The sequence below is a fragment of the Trachinotus anak genome, unplaced genomic scaffold (genome assembly GCF_046630095.1).
Source record: "Trachinotus anak isolate AG129_WGS33_773 ecotype Australia unplaced genomic scaffold, CSIRO_AGI_Tana_v1 ptg000017l, whole genome shotgun sequence".
Taxonomy (NCBI): Eukaryota; Metazoa; Chordata; class Actinopteri; order Carangiformes; family Carangidae; genus Trachinotus; species Trachinotus anak.
In genome coordinates this window covers 2,627,954-2,643,181 of record NW_027273868.1, presented here as the reverse complement: position 1 = coordinate 2,643,181, position 15,228 = coordinate 2,627,954, and the positions used below count along the sequence as shown (strand labels likewise).

General features: G+C 43.4%; 1 protein-coding gene across 1 annotated transcript; it reads left to right on the top strand.

The window, feature by feature from the left end:
- Positions 1-9,796: 9,796 nt before the first annotated feature.
- LOC139634818 (uncharacterized) lies at positions 9,797-15,019 on the top strand. Its single transcript, XM_071501484.1, has 10 exons — positions 9,797-12,118; positions 12,194-12,280; positions 12,562-12,702; positions 12,772-12,867; positions 13,056-13,192; positions 13,309-13,372; positions 13,628-13,727; positions 13,829-14,088; positions 14,232-14,418; positions 14,599-15,019. The coding sequence occupies exons 4-10, from the start codon at positions 12,835-12,837 to the stop codon at positions 14,730-14,732; spliced, it is 915 nt and encodes a 304-aa protein (XP_071357585.1). The 5' UTR covers positions 9,797-12,118; positions 12,194-12,280; positions 12,562-12,702; positions 12,772-12,834; the 3' UTR covers positions 14,733-15,019.
- The last annotated feature ends 209 nt before the right edge of the window (positions 15,020-15,228 follow it).

The window sequence follows — 15,228 nt, the reverse complement described above, 5'->3', positions numbered from 1 at the left end:
TTTATTTAATAAGTGTTCGTCAGAAAGTTTGTTGTGTTCGTCTCGTCTGTCTGCATCAGATTACATGTACAGTCAACAGGCTCTGCTAGACATCCGCAAGAACAAGGATTACGTCGGAAACGGTGTGCGAGGAAGCAGAAGAGGGGCAAGCGTGGAGGTATCCGAGCTAGGCTAGCGGCTAACCCATCTCGCCCAGCCATACCATCCATCATCCTGGCTAATGTACCGTCCTTGGACTAAGATCAGCGAATCGGACAGTGAGTAACTGCTGTGTGCTTGTTTTCACTGAAACATGGCTGAATGACAACATCCCCGACTCCGCTGTACAACTTGAACAGCTAACATGCTATCGAGCAGACAGAGCCCTTGGCAACGGATGTAAACAATGCGGCGGTGGGGTTTGTGCTTACATTCGGGATGCGTGGTACCAGGATGCCGTGGTAGTATGCAGACACTGTTCACCACTGGCGGAGTTCATGATTATAAAGTGCCGCCCTTTCTATCTGCTGAGGGAATTTACTGCGGTTTTGCTAATTGCAGCATATATCCCTCCAACCTCCAGCAGCAGTGACAGGAATGCGGCACTTTATGAACTGTATCAGGCCATCAGTGAACAACAGACAGCACACCCAGATGGTCTCACTATCGTTGCTGGAGATTTTAATCATGCTGATCTTAAAACTGTCCTACCGAAACTCTATCAGCATGTTAATTTCCCAACAAGGGAGAATAACACCTTGGACTTGGTTTACACCTCACTCAAAGGAGCATACAAGGCCTCCCCCCTCCCCCACATTGGACTTTCGGACCACCTCACTGTTATGCTAATGCCAGCATATAGGCCCAGAGTGAAAGTGGAAAAACCAATTCGGAAGGAGATTACTGTGTGGCCGGAGGGATCAAGGTCTGCTCTCAAGGACTGCCTTGCTACAACAGACTGGGACATGTTCAAGCAAGCAGCTACACACAACAACCGCATAGACAATGAGGAGCTCACAGACACTGTATTCTCATACATCTGCAAATGCACAGATGATGTAACCCACACAACAAACATTATCACTCGGGCTAACAAGAAGCCATGGCTGACAGGGGCTGTCCATCGGCTGCTGAGGGCCAGAGACAAAGCCTTCAAAGCTGGGGATAGAATTGGCCTGAGAGCCAGCCTGTCCCGTGGCATCAGAAAAGCAAAGCAGGACTACTCGAAAAAAATCACCAACCACTTCAAGGACAGCAGAGACACGCGCAGCCTGTGGCAGGGCATCCAGACCATCACGGATTACAAGCCTGCATCACAGACCTGTGACAACAACATCTCTCTGCTGAACGACCTCAACAGCTTCTTTGCACGGTTTGAATCAACAAACAACACAAGCTCACAGAACCCCCCCCCCCCACGACCAGGCTCTCTGCCTGTCTGCTCAAAGTGTGAAGAGGACACTCTCCACCATCAACCCCCGCAAAGCAACAGGTCCAGACAACATTCCAGGACAAGTACTGAGGGACTGCACAGAGGAGCTTACGGATATCTTCACAGATATCTTCAACACTTCTCTGAGTCAAGCTGCTGTTCCATCACTTTTCAAGACCTCCATCATCATACCTGTGCCAAAGAAACCGGCTCCATCCTGCTTCAGTGACTATCGCCCTGTGGCACTGACCCCCATCATTATGAAGTGCTTTGAACGGCTGGTCATGTCTCACATCAAGTCAATCCCCCCCCCCACCCTGGACCCCTTTCAGTTCGCATACAGAGCAAAACGTTCCACAGAAGACGCAATCTGCTCTGCTCTCCACCCAGCCCTCACCCACCTGGAAAAAGTACCCAGTACGAGTCGGCAACAACACCTCAGACAGCATCACACTCAGCACAGGGGCCCCACAAGGCTGTGTGCTCAGTGCCCTGCTCTTCACCCTGCTGACTCACGACTGCACACCAACCTACAGCACCAATCACATGGTGAAGTTTGCGGACGACACAACTCTGGTGGGTCTTATCACCAAGAACGACGAGACCCACTACAGGAAGGAGGTCAACCTTCTGACCACGTGGTGCAGGGACAACAACCTCCTACTGAATGTCAGCAAAACATTGAGATTGTGGTGGACTTCAGGAAGAGCCACACTGAACACCCACCACTGACCATCAATGGTGCTGCTGTGGAGAGAGTGGGCAGCGCCAAATTCCTGGGGGTGCACATCAGTGAGGACCTCTCCTGGGCCACCAACACTGCATCACTGGCAAGGAAAGCCCAGCAGCGCCTCTACTTCTTCCGCAAGCTGAAGAAAGCGAAAGCTCCCATACCCATCCTGAACACATTCTACAGGGGCACCATTGAAAGCATCCTGTCCAGCTGCATCACTGTGTGGGGCGGTGGCTGCACTGATTACAGCAGGAAGTCACTGCAACGCATAGTGAACACAGCTGGCAGGATCATTGGTGCCACACTCTCTTCCTTGGAATACATCTATACCACCTGCCTCACCCGGAAAGCCATCTCGATGGCGAGCGACACCAACCACCCTGCATACAGACTGTTCAGCCTCCTACCCTCTGGAAGAAGGTATAGGAGCCTTCGCTGCCGCACCACCAGACTCAGCAACAGCCTCATACACCAAGCTATCAGGAAGCTAAACTCTCTCCCCTCACTCCCCCCAGCCATACCCCCCAGACTGACAGGAAGCTGACCCCCCCCCCCCCCCGAAAGGAAAATCACTCAGGACTCTGTCCCCTGCACTTCCGTTACCTGTATTCCATTTATATGATCACTTACCACACGAACTGAAACTGCACTATTAATGTCAAATTGCTGCCTTTACTGAATCACCTTTGCACTACAATAACCTAACTTGCACAGAAACTCCCGCTGCTACTCCCAGTTATTTACGTATCTCATTTAGTTATTTTTATTTTCTTGTCTTATCTGTCCTGCCTGCGCAGTGTGCACTTTATATGTTTCACCGCGGGAGAGTGGGAAACGTCCTTTCGATTCCTTTGTATGTCTTAACATGTGAAGAAATTGACAATAAAGCTACTTTGACTTTGACTTTTTGACTTTGGATTATCAGTGTTAAGGTACTTACTTGTTTATAAGTCCACCTGACATAAATTGTCACTGTCCTATTCTTTTATCTCACCTTGTTATGTGTTCTATGTCTTATTTTCTGTCTTCATTCTCTCTCATCTTATTCTTTGTCTATAACTTGTTGTTGGTCTTGCTCGTGTTGTCATTGTTATCATTGTGTTGTTAATTATTATTACTAATCCACCCACCTGACCACAACTCAGGGGAGACCTCCACACCTTCCACAGGAGGCTTAAACTCCTGGACCACTTCCACGGGGCCCAGAGGCAAGAGCCTGTACTTTTCACTGCACCGTCCTACTGGGAACCGCATCTGGACACCACATCACCATTCTCTATACACAAATATTGGACTCCACTTGGTTTATCTGCCATAAAACCAAGTTTCAGGTCCCTCCCCCACTTTCCGCCGAGCTCCAAAACTGTCTCCCAAGTCCATCCCAAGAGGAGGTAGTGCATACCAGAGAGCGTGCATGCATCTTAGCTCAGTTGCACTAGCACAGTATCCACAGCCACTGGAGATGCCAGAAAGTATGGAACACACAGAAGTAAGAACTAGCCGATTCTACTCTTAGGTAACGTTAGATATTGACTTTATACTTTAGGTAAGACTCTGTGTTTCTGCATATGACTCTGACTCCTAACCTAATCTCAACCACAGTTTGATCCAGTTTGTGGAGACAAACTTTCATTATTCTAGCACACAAAGTTCCCAAGATATGAGGATCACCAAGGACTGCTGAATCGGCGATTGTGGTTATTATAGTATTACCCCTTCCACAGTCCATATTGCCTAGTTCTCGCCCAGTCGCCAGTGGGACGCCAGGACCTCTCCTGGAACTTGAGATGTAACATATTGAATGTGTCTGAGCTATTTCGCCCAACAGAGGCTCAAGTGTGTCTGCTGGAGAGGGGCCTCACTTACATCCCTGCCTCCAACTCCAATGATAGGGAAGAATTGCACAGAGACCTCCGTGGGAGGATTAAACTGACAGATTACTTTGCGGATGACGGTTCCTCTGTGATGCCCTTCACCCTCCCATCCAGTTGGAAACTTGCCTTGGGAAAGCTGGACACCATGGTCAGGATGCTAATCAACTCAGCTCTGTATGTGCTTTCTTACCAGCAAGTTTCTGGAGGTCCATATGGCGTCTTTTATGGTGGCTAGGGTAGACCACCAGTTGCGCTGTAGGACCTCCCTTGCTGGCAAGGAGCCATCCATTGCCTACTGGTCTATGGCAGTGCTGCACTTCAGTTGCAGCTGCTCCAGTTTAAAATGCTTTAAAAACATCTGGATAAAAGCATAGCATGGTGGCAGGCTAAAAGACACAGGTACTTTAAGTTCTGTGGGTAAAATCTTCAATCGTCTAAGACCCCATTCAGAAATATGTCATTGCTGTGGTTTTGGGGTTTCAGGATGGGTCTGTGGCTTGTGTGAAGTATAGTGCAGTGTATTGACTTCCTGAAAACAAGTATAGGTCAGGCACTCCTTTTTCTCCTTTCTCCTTTGGCCTTTTCATGACCTCCCTCCTCAGTCTCTCCCACTTGGAGCCCCACAGGAATTAAAAGATGGCTCATTCCAGATCTAAAAGCACTCTCCCAGGTGGGATAAAAACAGAACTGATGAGTAAGAGTAAAGGTAAAATTACTGTGTGATAATCAGTCCCCAATATCCTAGTCTTTGCTTTACTTTCCCTACCATGTCTGGCCAATTTGTTGTCCCCCCTCCCTCCCTGTCAAATTTGATCACCAGTATTTTTTGGTCAGTCTGGGCCACAGTCAAAGGGAGTCCTGTCTCCTCAGTTACTGTCCATGGTCCATAAAATTGGGCTTGGGCCTTGTTTCTGTTTAGCTTTGACCCAGAAGCCCATCCAAACCATTCAAGTCCAGTGTCCTGTTGACCGATAAAAGATTAGTGCATAAAATGTTCATGTCATCCATGTATAAAATACGTTTAGTGTCCAGTCCCCCACTCCCACCCCATTGATTCGTTGGTCCCTTGTCAAGATCTGTGCCAGTGGGTCTATACATGTTATACAGAGGTGGGCAGATAACAGGCAACCCTGACAGACACCGCAGTTAATATACTTTTGTCAAATGCCTGTTAATCACAAATTTGCTGGTAATGCCCCGATAAAGCAATCCCACCAAAGCTATAAACCTTTCTAAGAACACCATGTTTTGCAGTACCTTTAAAAAGGTAGTGGTGTGAGACCCAATCAAGGGCTTTCTCAAAATCTAAACTTAGGACTACTAGTCGGATGTTTCTGTATCTTGTGTAACAGATGGTGTCTCAGATCAGTACAAGGCTGTCAGTGATCTTCCTCCCCAGGATGACACAGGCTTGATCGGGGTGAATCACCCTCTTTAAAAACAAGGACATATGTGAAGCTAAAAGTTTGCTAAAAAGTTTACAATAAAAGTTTAAAAGTGTGATAGGTCTCCGGTTCATCAGGTCAATCTTGTCTTTGTTTTTGTGAAGAAGAGTTGCTATCCCTACTCTAAAACTGTTAGGAAGTTGGTCTAGTTGCTCAAAGTCTTTAAAATCATCAATCAAGTCAGGTGCTAAAATGTCCCAAAGTGTCAAATAAAATTCCAAGAGAAGTCCATCTTGTTATGGGGACTTCCCTTTTTTAAAATTTGACAAACATCTATTTAACTCCAGAGTGGTAAAAGCACAGTCTTTTACTTTTTTGTTGATGGATTTTAAAACTTCATTCATGGTGTCTATTCTAATGGGCTTTTCTTTATACAATTCTGTATAAAAAATGTTCCACAATCTGTTTAATTTCTTCTATTTTCTCTGTTGTGCACTCATTTTCTTTTTTTAGTTTTAAAAATAAAATTTAAAATTTAAACATCTCTGATTTGATTTCTTTAATTTCTTCATTAAAATCCATTCCATTTTGGTTGAGATTAAAATGGCATTGTAGTCACTTCTGCAGTCCGATCATGTGTGTGTTTTCTTTGTCCTTCCTATTTTTGCCTGCCTGTCTGAAAAAAGTCTGAGTCTTTCCCTTCACCATCTCCCACCAGTGTGCTTGTGTATTGTACACGTCTTGTAGGGTCTGCCACGTTCTGTATTGCTCCCTGTAATGCTGAACTAGATGTTGGTCTTCAAACAGGGAGCAGTTGAGTTTCCACAGACCACTTCCAAAAGTCACACCTGAAGAGAGTGACAGGCTGCAGGAGAACATCAAGTGATCGGAAAAGAAAATGGGTCAATGGGAAAATGGATCTAGCATTGGTTGGTGGACAGTCCCGTATAAAAATAAAATCTATACGAGAGGCTCTGGTGCTAGTGGGTCTATACACTGAGGAGTTGATTGTAGAGCTATTGTTAAGCGTGAGACTTCATTAGGTGAATTGGAGGGGAAGACTCTGGGCTCCTCCACAGATGAACCGTCTGAGAGAGTCCCGACTCTTCCCCTCTTCTCTGAGACTACAGGGGACTCAGAGGACAATTCCAATGCAAGTCTCTTTGTTTGCTGGGCATCGGGGAGGGGGGCATCCTCACTATCGTCAGGTGGTTGAACCTAATAGCTCCGCCCTCTTCCTGCATCACCCCATCCTCCTCTCCACTCTCCATTGATGGGGCTGTTGCAGGCCCCTCGCCCTCTCCTGCCTCACCTGATCCCTCCTCTCCATTCACAGTATTTGGTGGGAGATTTGAATTTTCCTGCCGTGCCTCTTCAACCTGCTCTCCAGTTTATTCATTTTGTCCTCCATTTTGTTCATTTCTTTTTGCTGCTTTTACTTTGTTGGCAAATGATTTGGGGCAATCGTAAAAGAGAGATTATTTCTTTTTCCACAAAGATAGCACTTCCTGCCATTGGTGCACTCCTCAAAGGTGTGCCAAATTTCTCTACACTTTCCGCAAAAGGTTTTTGTGCATGCTTCTACCACGTGCCCATGTTCACCACACTTGAAAGCAGAAAACTGGGATTTCACTCTCAAATCTGGTCCAAAATTCTCTCAAGACTGCTGCAGACTGGAAGCTTAAATCAATACCTTTGTTCAGTGGTAGGGTCAAAATACAGTTCAAATAATTTGCCCTGAATTTCAAAGCCTTCTGGATTAGTCTCTTTTAGAAGTCTAGTCTTGACATCTCCAGGAGCTTTCCATCCTTTTCTTAAAATGGACAATGTGGTTCCTCCGCATGCTGGAATAGTTGGCCGACATGGTGAAGGCACCACAGACTAAAAAAAAAGAGTTAAAAGAAACTAAAACCAGTAAAACTTCCAATGAATAAAACACACACAATCAGTAAAAGAAAGTAAAAATGTACTCATCTTTTCAAGGTTGGCCTGGTCAAGGTGTTCAATCTGGCAGAGTGCAGGTGAGCAGTCCTCTAGGCCAATGAAATAAAAGATTTAAAACTACAGAAAAGTTGCACTACTTTAAACAAGAAATGTAATCAATTTCCTCCTAAGCACTGGTCTAAATCAGTGCCACAACAGGGAAGAGTTTAACCACCAACTGGAGGCAACTGCAGTCTTAGAAGACCAAGAAGCAATCAAAACAGATTTTTTTATTTTATTTTATGATTACAATTTCCAAACTCCAAATCAAAAGTCACTACAAAGAAAACTGATTACATCAAATATGTAGTCTACAAATCCAAAACCCAAATTACATACCCCATAACATTTTTACTTAAACAACAAAACAAGAAACCATTTACACCAAACATCCTATCCCCCCGGATTTCACTCCATCAGTCCAAAACCCCCCTTCCCCCTCTCTAAAGCAGCATGCATTCCCAACTTCAGAATGTCCCTCTCAGTTCTCCTCTTCAAATTTGTTTTTAATCTCCTCACCACCCTCTCTACTCTACTGCTTCTGTTTTTCTTCATTAGGTGATGTCTAGCCACCCACAAGCCTCTCTTTACCATGCTAATAACTAACCAAATGGCAAATTTTCCCAACCCAGTCCTGTTCCAACCCCCTTTTCAGTTTAAATCCAAAAACTTCCCGACTTAATCACAGTTCCACCCTCTCCCACACTACGCGAGAAAAGGGACAGTCCCACATGACATACCTAAATGTCTCCTCTACTGAGCACCCAATCCTAGGACACACCAGAGACCTAGCCAACTCATGCCAATACATGATTTCTTGTACCAGCAAACACTTATGGAGGTATAACCAGTTCAGGTCCTTAAGGCCATTGTCAAGCCCACAAGGTTGAATCCCCCTCCAAACAATTCAATTCAATTCAATTCAATTTTATTTATATAGCGCCAAATCAGAATATACATTATCTCAAGACACTTTACAGGGCAAGGTCAAGACCTTACTTTGTTACAGAGAAAAACCCAACAGTTCCCACAAAGAGCAAGCGCTTGGCGACAGGGGGGAGGAAAAACTCCCTTTTAACAGGAAGAAACCTCCAACAGAACCGGGCTCAGGGTGGGCGGCTGTCTGCCTCGACCGGTTGGTTTAGGAGGAGCTAAAAAAGGGGGGGTGGGGGGAGGAGAGAGGAGAAAAGAGAGAGAGAGAGACCAGGAACAGCTGTGTAGGTAATGGTGTTATCAATAATGATGAGATGGTGGTTAATAGTAATGATGAGTAGTGGTGGATCTGGATCCTGCTGCTCCAGAGGCAGAGATACCTGCAGAATGAGGAGGGAGAGAGAGGAGAAGCACAAACTACGGGAGAGAAAAAAATACAAAGTTAATGGCATAAAGTAATCAAGAGAGAGAGAGAGAGAGAGCGCCCAGTGAATCATGGGAATCCCCCAGCAGTCTAGCTCTATAGCAGCATAACTAAGGGATGGGTCAGGACATACCCAGGCCAACCCTAACTATAAGCTTTACTAAACAGGACAGTTTTAAGCCTGATCTTAAAGGTAGAGAGGGTGTCTGCCTCCCGAACCCACACTGGGAGCTGGTTCCACAGGAGAGGAGCCTGATAGCTGAAGGCTCTGCCCCCCATTCTACTCTTACAAACTCCAGTAACCACAAGTAGACCTGCATTTAGAGAGCGAAGTGTCCTATTGGGAAAATAGGGAACTATAAGCTCTCCAAGGTACGATGGTGCCTGACCATTAATGGCTTTGTAGGTGAGGAGGAGGATTTTAAATTCTATCCTGGATTTTACAGGGAACCAATGCAGAGAAGCTAACACAGGAGAGATGTGATCTCGTTTCCTAGTTCCTGTCAGTACTTGTGTTGCCGCATTTTGGATCAATTGGAGGCTTTTTACTGAATTTTTGGGACATCCTGACAATAAAGAGTTACAGTAGTCCAGACTTGAGGTAACAAATGCATGAACTAGCTTTTCAGCATCCTTTAGACACAGAATGGGTCTGATTTTAGCAATATTGTGCAGGTGGAAGAAGGCTGTCCTAGAGACTTGCTTTATATGTGAAGTAAAGTACAAGTCCTGGTCAAAAATGACATCAAGGTTTCTGACTGTAGCACTGGAGGCCAAGGTAATGTCATCCAGAGTCAGTATATTATCACATAGTGTATCTCTGAGGTGGTTTGGGCCAATTACAGTAACTTCAATTTTGACTGAATTTAAGAGTAAGAGATTACTGGTCATCCAGGTTTTTATGTCCTTAAGACACACCTGAAGCCTGGCTACGTGGTTAGTTTCACCTGGCTTCATGGATAAGTACAGCTGGGTGTCATCTGCGTAACAATGGAAATTTATTTGGTGCCTCCTAATAATGTTTCCTAGAGGAAGCATATATAGAGTGAAAAGTATTGGTCCTAGCACAGAACCTTGTGGAACTCCATGACTGACTTTAGTGATGATAGAAGAGTCATTATTAACATGAACAAACTGGAGTCTATCTGACAGATATGACTTAAACCAGCTTAGTGCAGTTCCTTTAATGCCGACCATATGCTCTAGTCTCTGTAATAGAATCTTATGATCGATGGTGTCAAATGCAGCACTAAGATCGAGCAGGACAAGTATAGAGACAAGTCCATTGTCTGAGGCTATGAGGAGATCATTGGTAATCTTAACCAGAGCTGTTTCTGTGCTGTGATGGACTCTAAAACCTGACTGAAAATCTTCAAACAAACCATTTCTGTGCAGATAATCACATAACTGGTTTGCAACAACCTTCTCAAGGATTTTGGAAATAAAGGGGAGGTTGGATATAGGTCTATAATTGGCTAAAACATCTGGATCAAGAGTAGGCTTTTTAAGTAGAGGTTTAATTACTGCAACTTTAAAAGCATGCGGTACATAACCAGTTGATAAAGATAAGTTAATCAGACTTGATATAGAGGTGTCGATTAAAGGAAAAACTTCTTTGAACAACCTTGTTGGAACGGGGTCTTGAAGACAAGTCGATGGTTTAGATGAAGAAACTGCTGAAGTGAGTTCAGAGAGATGTACAGGAGAAAAACATTCAAAATATAAGCCAGTTACAGTGGACTCTGAGGCTGCTGAACTGGACAGTACATCTGAGCCAGCTGTGGGGAGGATATGGTGAATTTTTCCTCTAACAGAGACAATTTTATTTGTAAAGAAGCTCATAAAGTCATTGCAACTGAGGACTAAAGGAATAGATGGATCAACAGAGCTGTGGCTGTCTGTCAGCCTTGCTATAGTGCTGAACAGAAACCTGGGATTATTCTTGTTTTCTTCTATCAATGATGAATAATAGGATGTTCTGGCTTTACGGAGACTTTTTTTATACGCCAATAGGCTGTCTTTCCAAGCCTTGGAGATTCTTCCAGGTCAGTAGAACACCAACTTCTTTCTAGCTTCCTTGGATTTTGCTTTAAAGCTTGTGTTTCTGAGTTGTACCATGGAGCTAGCCTTCTCTGACTCACTACACAATAAATTTCGCAGTGTTAAATATGCAGTGTCAAAGTTCAATGACTCTTTCAGAGTTATTACAACAACAGATTGAGTAGAATGCCCCCTAGTGTTGGTGAAAATTCCCAGAGTTAGAAGACGTTGTGTTAATTTGACTCTGGAAAGCCCCGCCCAACTCCTCCGCAGTCAAACCGTCTAAGATTTTTCTCGACACCATTTTCCTCCTCCTCAAACGATTACGGTAAGTTTCTTGTTTTCACATATTAAACCACTTTTTATGTTGGCATTTCAACAGAAATTTTGTTTTAAAAGAACATTGTGTTGTTGGCCGCCGTGTTTGAACTGGTTTTGTATCTTAACAACTAATTTGAGACGGCTACCATGACCGAGTGAATACCTAGCTTAAAATGCATGCGTGTCCAACTTGACCATGTCCGCAAAAGGTAATTAACTTAACAATATGATGTGGTGAAATAATTTTGTTGTGTTAAACATGACTTAAATTCAGGTGGAAATTGCCGTGGGTTGAGAAAAATAACATTAATCCCCACATTGGCGGAATGGTTCAAATCAACAGTTAACATCTTACACTTTACAACTCGACCCTGCCTCTCTTTCTCACTCTTTCCCTGTTTGTGTGTTTTGACACCCCTCCATGTCTCTCTTTTATTTTGAAAAGTGCTTTATTTTGAAAATTGACCGGATTCTCTCGTTGTTTCATGTGTGACTTCCTGCCAAGATTGATCGCGTCTGGTCTGAACTACACCATCGGTTAACTTGAGCGCCAAAGGGAAGTGGTCTCCGTTCCGCGGAGCTTCGGCGTCTGGTGTGAACCTGTGCGTGATGTAACGTTACCGTCAGCCATAGCAGCTGTTGCTCCCAACTTTGTTTGTTTTTCTAATTTGCGTTCATGTTAAAGTGAAGTCACACACAAAATAATGATGATTTGGAGACGCGGTGAGACACTGGAATCATACGTCATCTGTTTGAGTGGTAACAGTGGACGCAGGTAATGATTTGTTAGCAGTAGTTGAAATATCAAGTGAAAAATAGGTCAGTAAAAGAGAGAGCTTATGATCATATAGAACTGCTGTCACATCATCATCAAAATTGTATTGCTACAGGTTGGGACACTGACCTCTCATCGATTTTGCTGCTGTTACACTTCCCCCCTCTGCCCAGGGTCGTAAGAGACCAGGAAAGGTGTCTGCTTCCCAAGTGGAGAAGCATCTCGTGGTCTTCAAGAAGGTTTGTATTTATTCCTAATTTTATCATTATTAATAAGCATATATGGTTGTGACAATGAGGAATTGTGTGCTGCAGGAACCATGTTGATTAAGGCCAGACTTGGTGATGTCCAAAAATTTGTAAGAATAACGGAGTCAGATCTGAAGGAGTTTTTGATTGCAGGTAAGAAATTGACATTGACTCGAGCTTTGCACTGGAAGCTGCTAAGAGTAGTTGTAATAGTAGCTTTTGAGTACAAATGTTACCATCTCTAATCACATTGAGTAACTTTGAATGCACGCTTTCTGTTTTGCTTAAAAAGTAGTAGTAATGAGTAGATTTATTTCACACTTTAATTTATTGATGTTTGTTCAAAAGTAATGTTCCAGATTAATTGGATATGTGTATTAGGCCAACATGAACTCATAAGTCTAGTTTACACAAGCATTTGTCTTTTCCTGTAGCATTTGCAAAGTTTGGTGTGCCAGCTGTGACAGACAGTGTGAAGGTTTTTGATAGTTCGGGGACTGAGTTGGATGAGGACGTATTTGAGGATGTAGTTAAGGATCCCTCAGCTGGAGTGCTAACCATCAAATATGACACAGGTTATATTACAGTATTTAACAGACATGCTAGTTTCTTGTGGTTAATATTTGTCCTGCTTCTCTTTGAAGAATCTGTCTCCATGATATCTCCTGAGCTGTCCGAACCACCGTTCCTTGATTCGTCTGATTTTCATGATACAGACATCCTTTCAGAGAGTCCTTCTGGTAAACGGCAGAGGCTGGACACAGAAGACAAGAACATAAGAATTAACACACAAACACCAGAGCACAACAGGAATTATTTTTAGGTCACTAAAGGCCATAAAAAAAGAATATAGTATGTAGTCTTTTTTAAAATCCCCACGTGTTAAAGGGATGTATTCTCAACATGTTGATTTGCTCTTTGTTTGAAGTTGGTGGAATCCATTCTTACCAAGAAACCTGGTGGGGAACGCATAATGAATGAATATAATCGAACCAAGTCCCTGACAGATGAAACCAGAAGGAAAATGGTGAACATACTAGCAGCTGACATCACAGAGAAGAATGGGTAATTTTATAAATAGTTTTTATGTAACTCAGTGTAGCTTTTAGATTAAATTCAAATCTTTGTTAAATGCAATGCATGAAGAAATATTTTCTTTTTTTGTTTGTTTAATCTTGCAGTACATCACCACCCAGACAGGTGAAAGAAAAGTACCTCAGTGATCCATTCTCCAGGACCGGTTATGTAAGCACACACTATAATGGCTGTGATAATGTTAAATGCTGCATTGAAACATTTTGATTTCTAACAGAGCATACTTTTAAAGGTTTAGAGGGTGGGTCTACAGGAAGGATGAAGGAGCAGAGAGGGAGGAGTGGTGGATTCATATTCAAAATGTCACTCTTTTTTTGTTTTGTACAAATTCACTTAGAAGCACCTTAACTTAAAAAAAAAACTGTCTGCTGAGTCTCTGTTTTTCTTATCCTTTCACCCTCCAAGGAACATTTTTATGATGGCGAGAGTGGCACGGGGTACTTGGCCTGGAGGATTAAAACTATTCAGAGATCCACTGCTAGAGACAGACAATCATCATATGGAGGTAACACTTAAGTAATTCTAGAAGAAGATCTGAAACGTTGTTGTTTTTTGCCTGTACGTTTATATGGCTGTCAAAATATGGTATTTTTTCATATTGTACAGCATCATCCGAAGGGGCATCTCATGAAGATGGGCCAGGAGGACCAGCCGCCAGACGAGAACCTCAGTTTGTTCCAGAGACTGTCCTGAGTGAAGATGAGTGTAAGGAAGCCATCACACTGATTAAACATTCAGCTGATGAGGACACAATCAAGAAGAAGATGAAACTGATATGTGACTTCCGTCGCAACATGGTCCTCAACCCACAGCAGTCGAGCAACATACTGTCTGTCTTTGCATGTTTCAAAGACGTCAAAGGCTTGGTAATTATTTTTCATTATTTTGACAGTGTTTTGACAATTTCATAATTATGTAAAAAGCATGAGTGAATTTGAGTGACAGCCAAACAATTAACACAATTGATCTGGCTGTGAAATCTTGAAGTTCTTCATTATCCTCACCCTAGGTGGAACAGGATTTTGTTCTGATGTTTGGGGAGGATGTCTCTAGCAAGTTTCTGGGGAAATGGACGACGACATTCAAGAAAAAGGTCATCCAAGAATGCAGGAAGCTACCATCCACCGGTGAGCTTGAAGACCTCCTCCTGGCAGCTGATACTCCTGAGGATGGCACTGAAGTGGATGACGACATTGGTAAGTATGACTTGTGAAATATTTTACAAACAGTGTCTGGTGCTGTTTGTAGTTTGTTTGCTGTCAGTAGTTTAAATATTAAGTGAAAAATAGGTCAGTAAAAATAGAGAAATGCTGTCTTTTTGGTATTTTGTAAAAAAAAAAAAAAAAAAACTTAACATCAAATTTGTGTTGCTACAGGTTGGGACAGTGACCTCTCATCAATTTTGCTGTTACACCTGATTCCCCCCTCTGCCCAGGGTCGTAAGAGACTGTCTGCTTCCCAAGCAGAGAAGCATCTCGTGGTCTTCAAGAAGGTTTGTATTTGTTCCTAATTAATATGTAATGCAATACTCAAGGATGTTTCACTGAGGAAGCTTCAGTTTTGCAGGTCATGATCACATACACACACTTAAATAATACACATAGAAACTAATTTTTGTCTGCTTCCCAAGCAGAGAAGTATGTTTGTGTTTTGTTTTCTCAGACAGGAACCAACATCCAGGAACATCTTGATTCGATCATGACAAGCACACAACCCTACCTCCTGGCTGTAGGACGAAGGAAGAAAGAAGTCCACCAGTTCTTTGTCATACTTGACAAAAACGCCATCAGTTGCAGGTCGGCCTCCTCACTTGGCGTTTTCGACGAATTGTTTAAGGCGCATTACGTTTTTGCAACCACATACAATCCCATGATGTACAACGTGTTCACGTTCATCCAGACCACTGTGTACAACATAGATGTTGGCAAAGTGAAGGAGAGTCCCCGTGTCGCAGAAGTCCAGGCTAGGTTGCTTCATTAGTACTTAAACGGATCTGTTTGACATGA

Bases quoted from the DNA above. Each gene is read 5' to 3' on its own strand.
- LOC139634818 (XM_071501484.1), top strand. From the start codon at position 12,835: ATGATACAGACATCCTTTCAGAGAGTCCTTCTG. The intron at 13,193-13,308 runs GTAATTTTATAA...TTAATCTTGCAG, and splicing joins GACATCACAGAGAAGAATGG to TACATCACCACCCAGACAGG. The intron at 13,728-13,828 runs GTAACACTTAAG...CATATTGTACAG, and splicing joins CAGACAATCATCATATGGAG to CATCATCCGAAGGGGCATCT.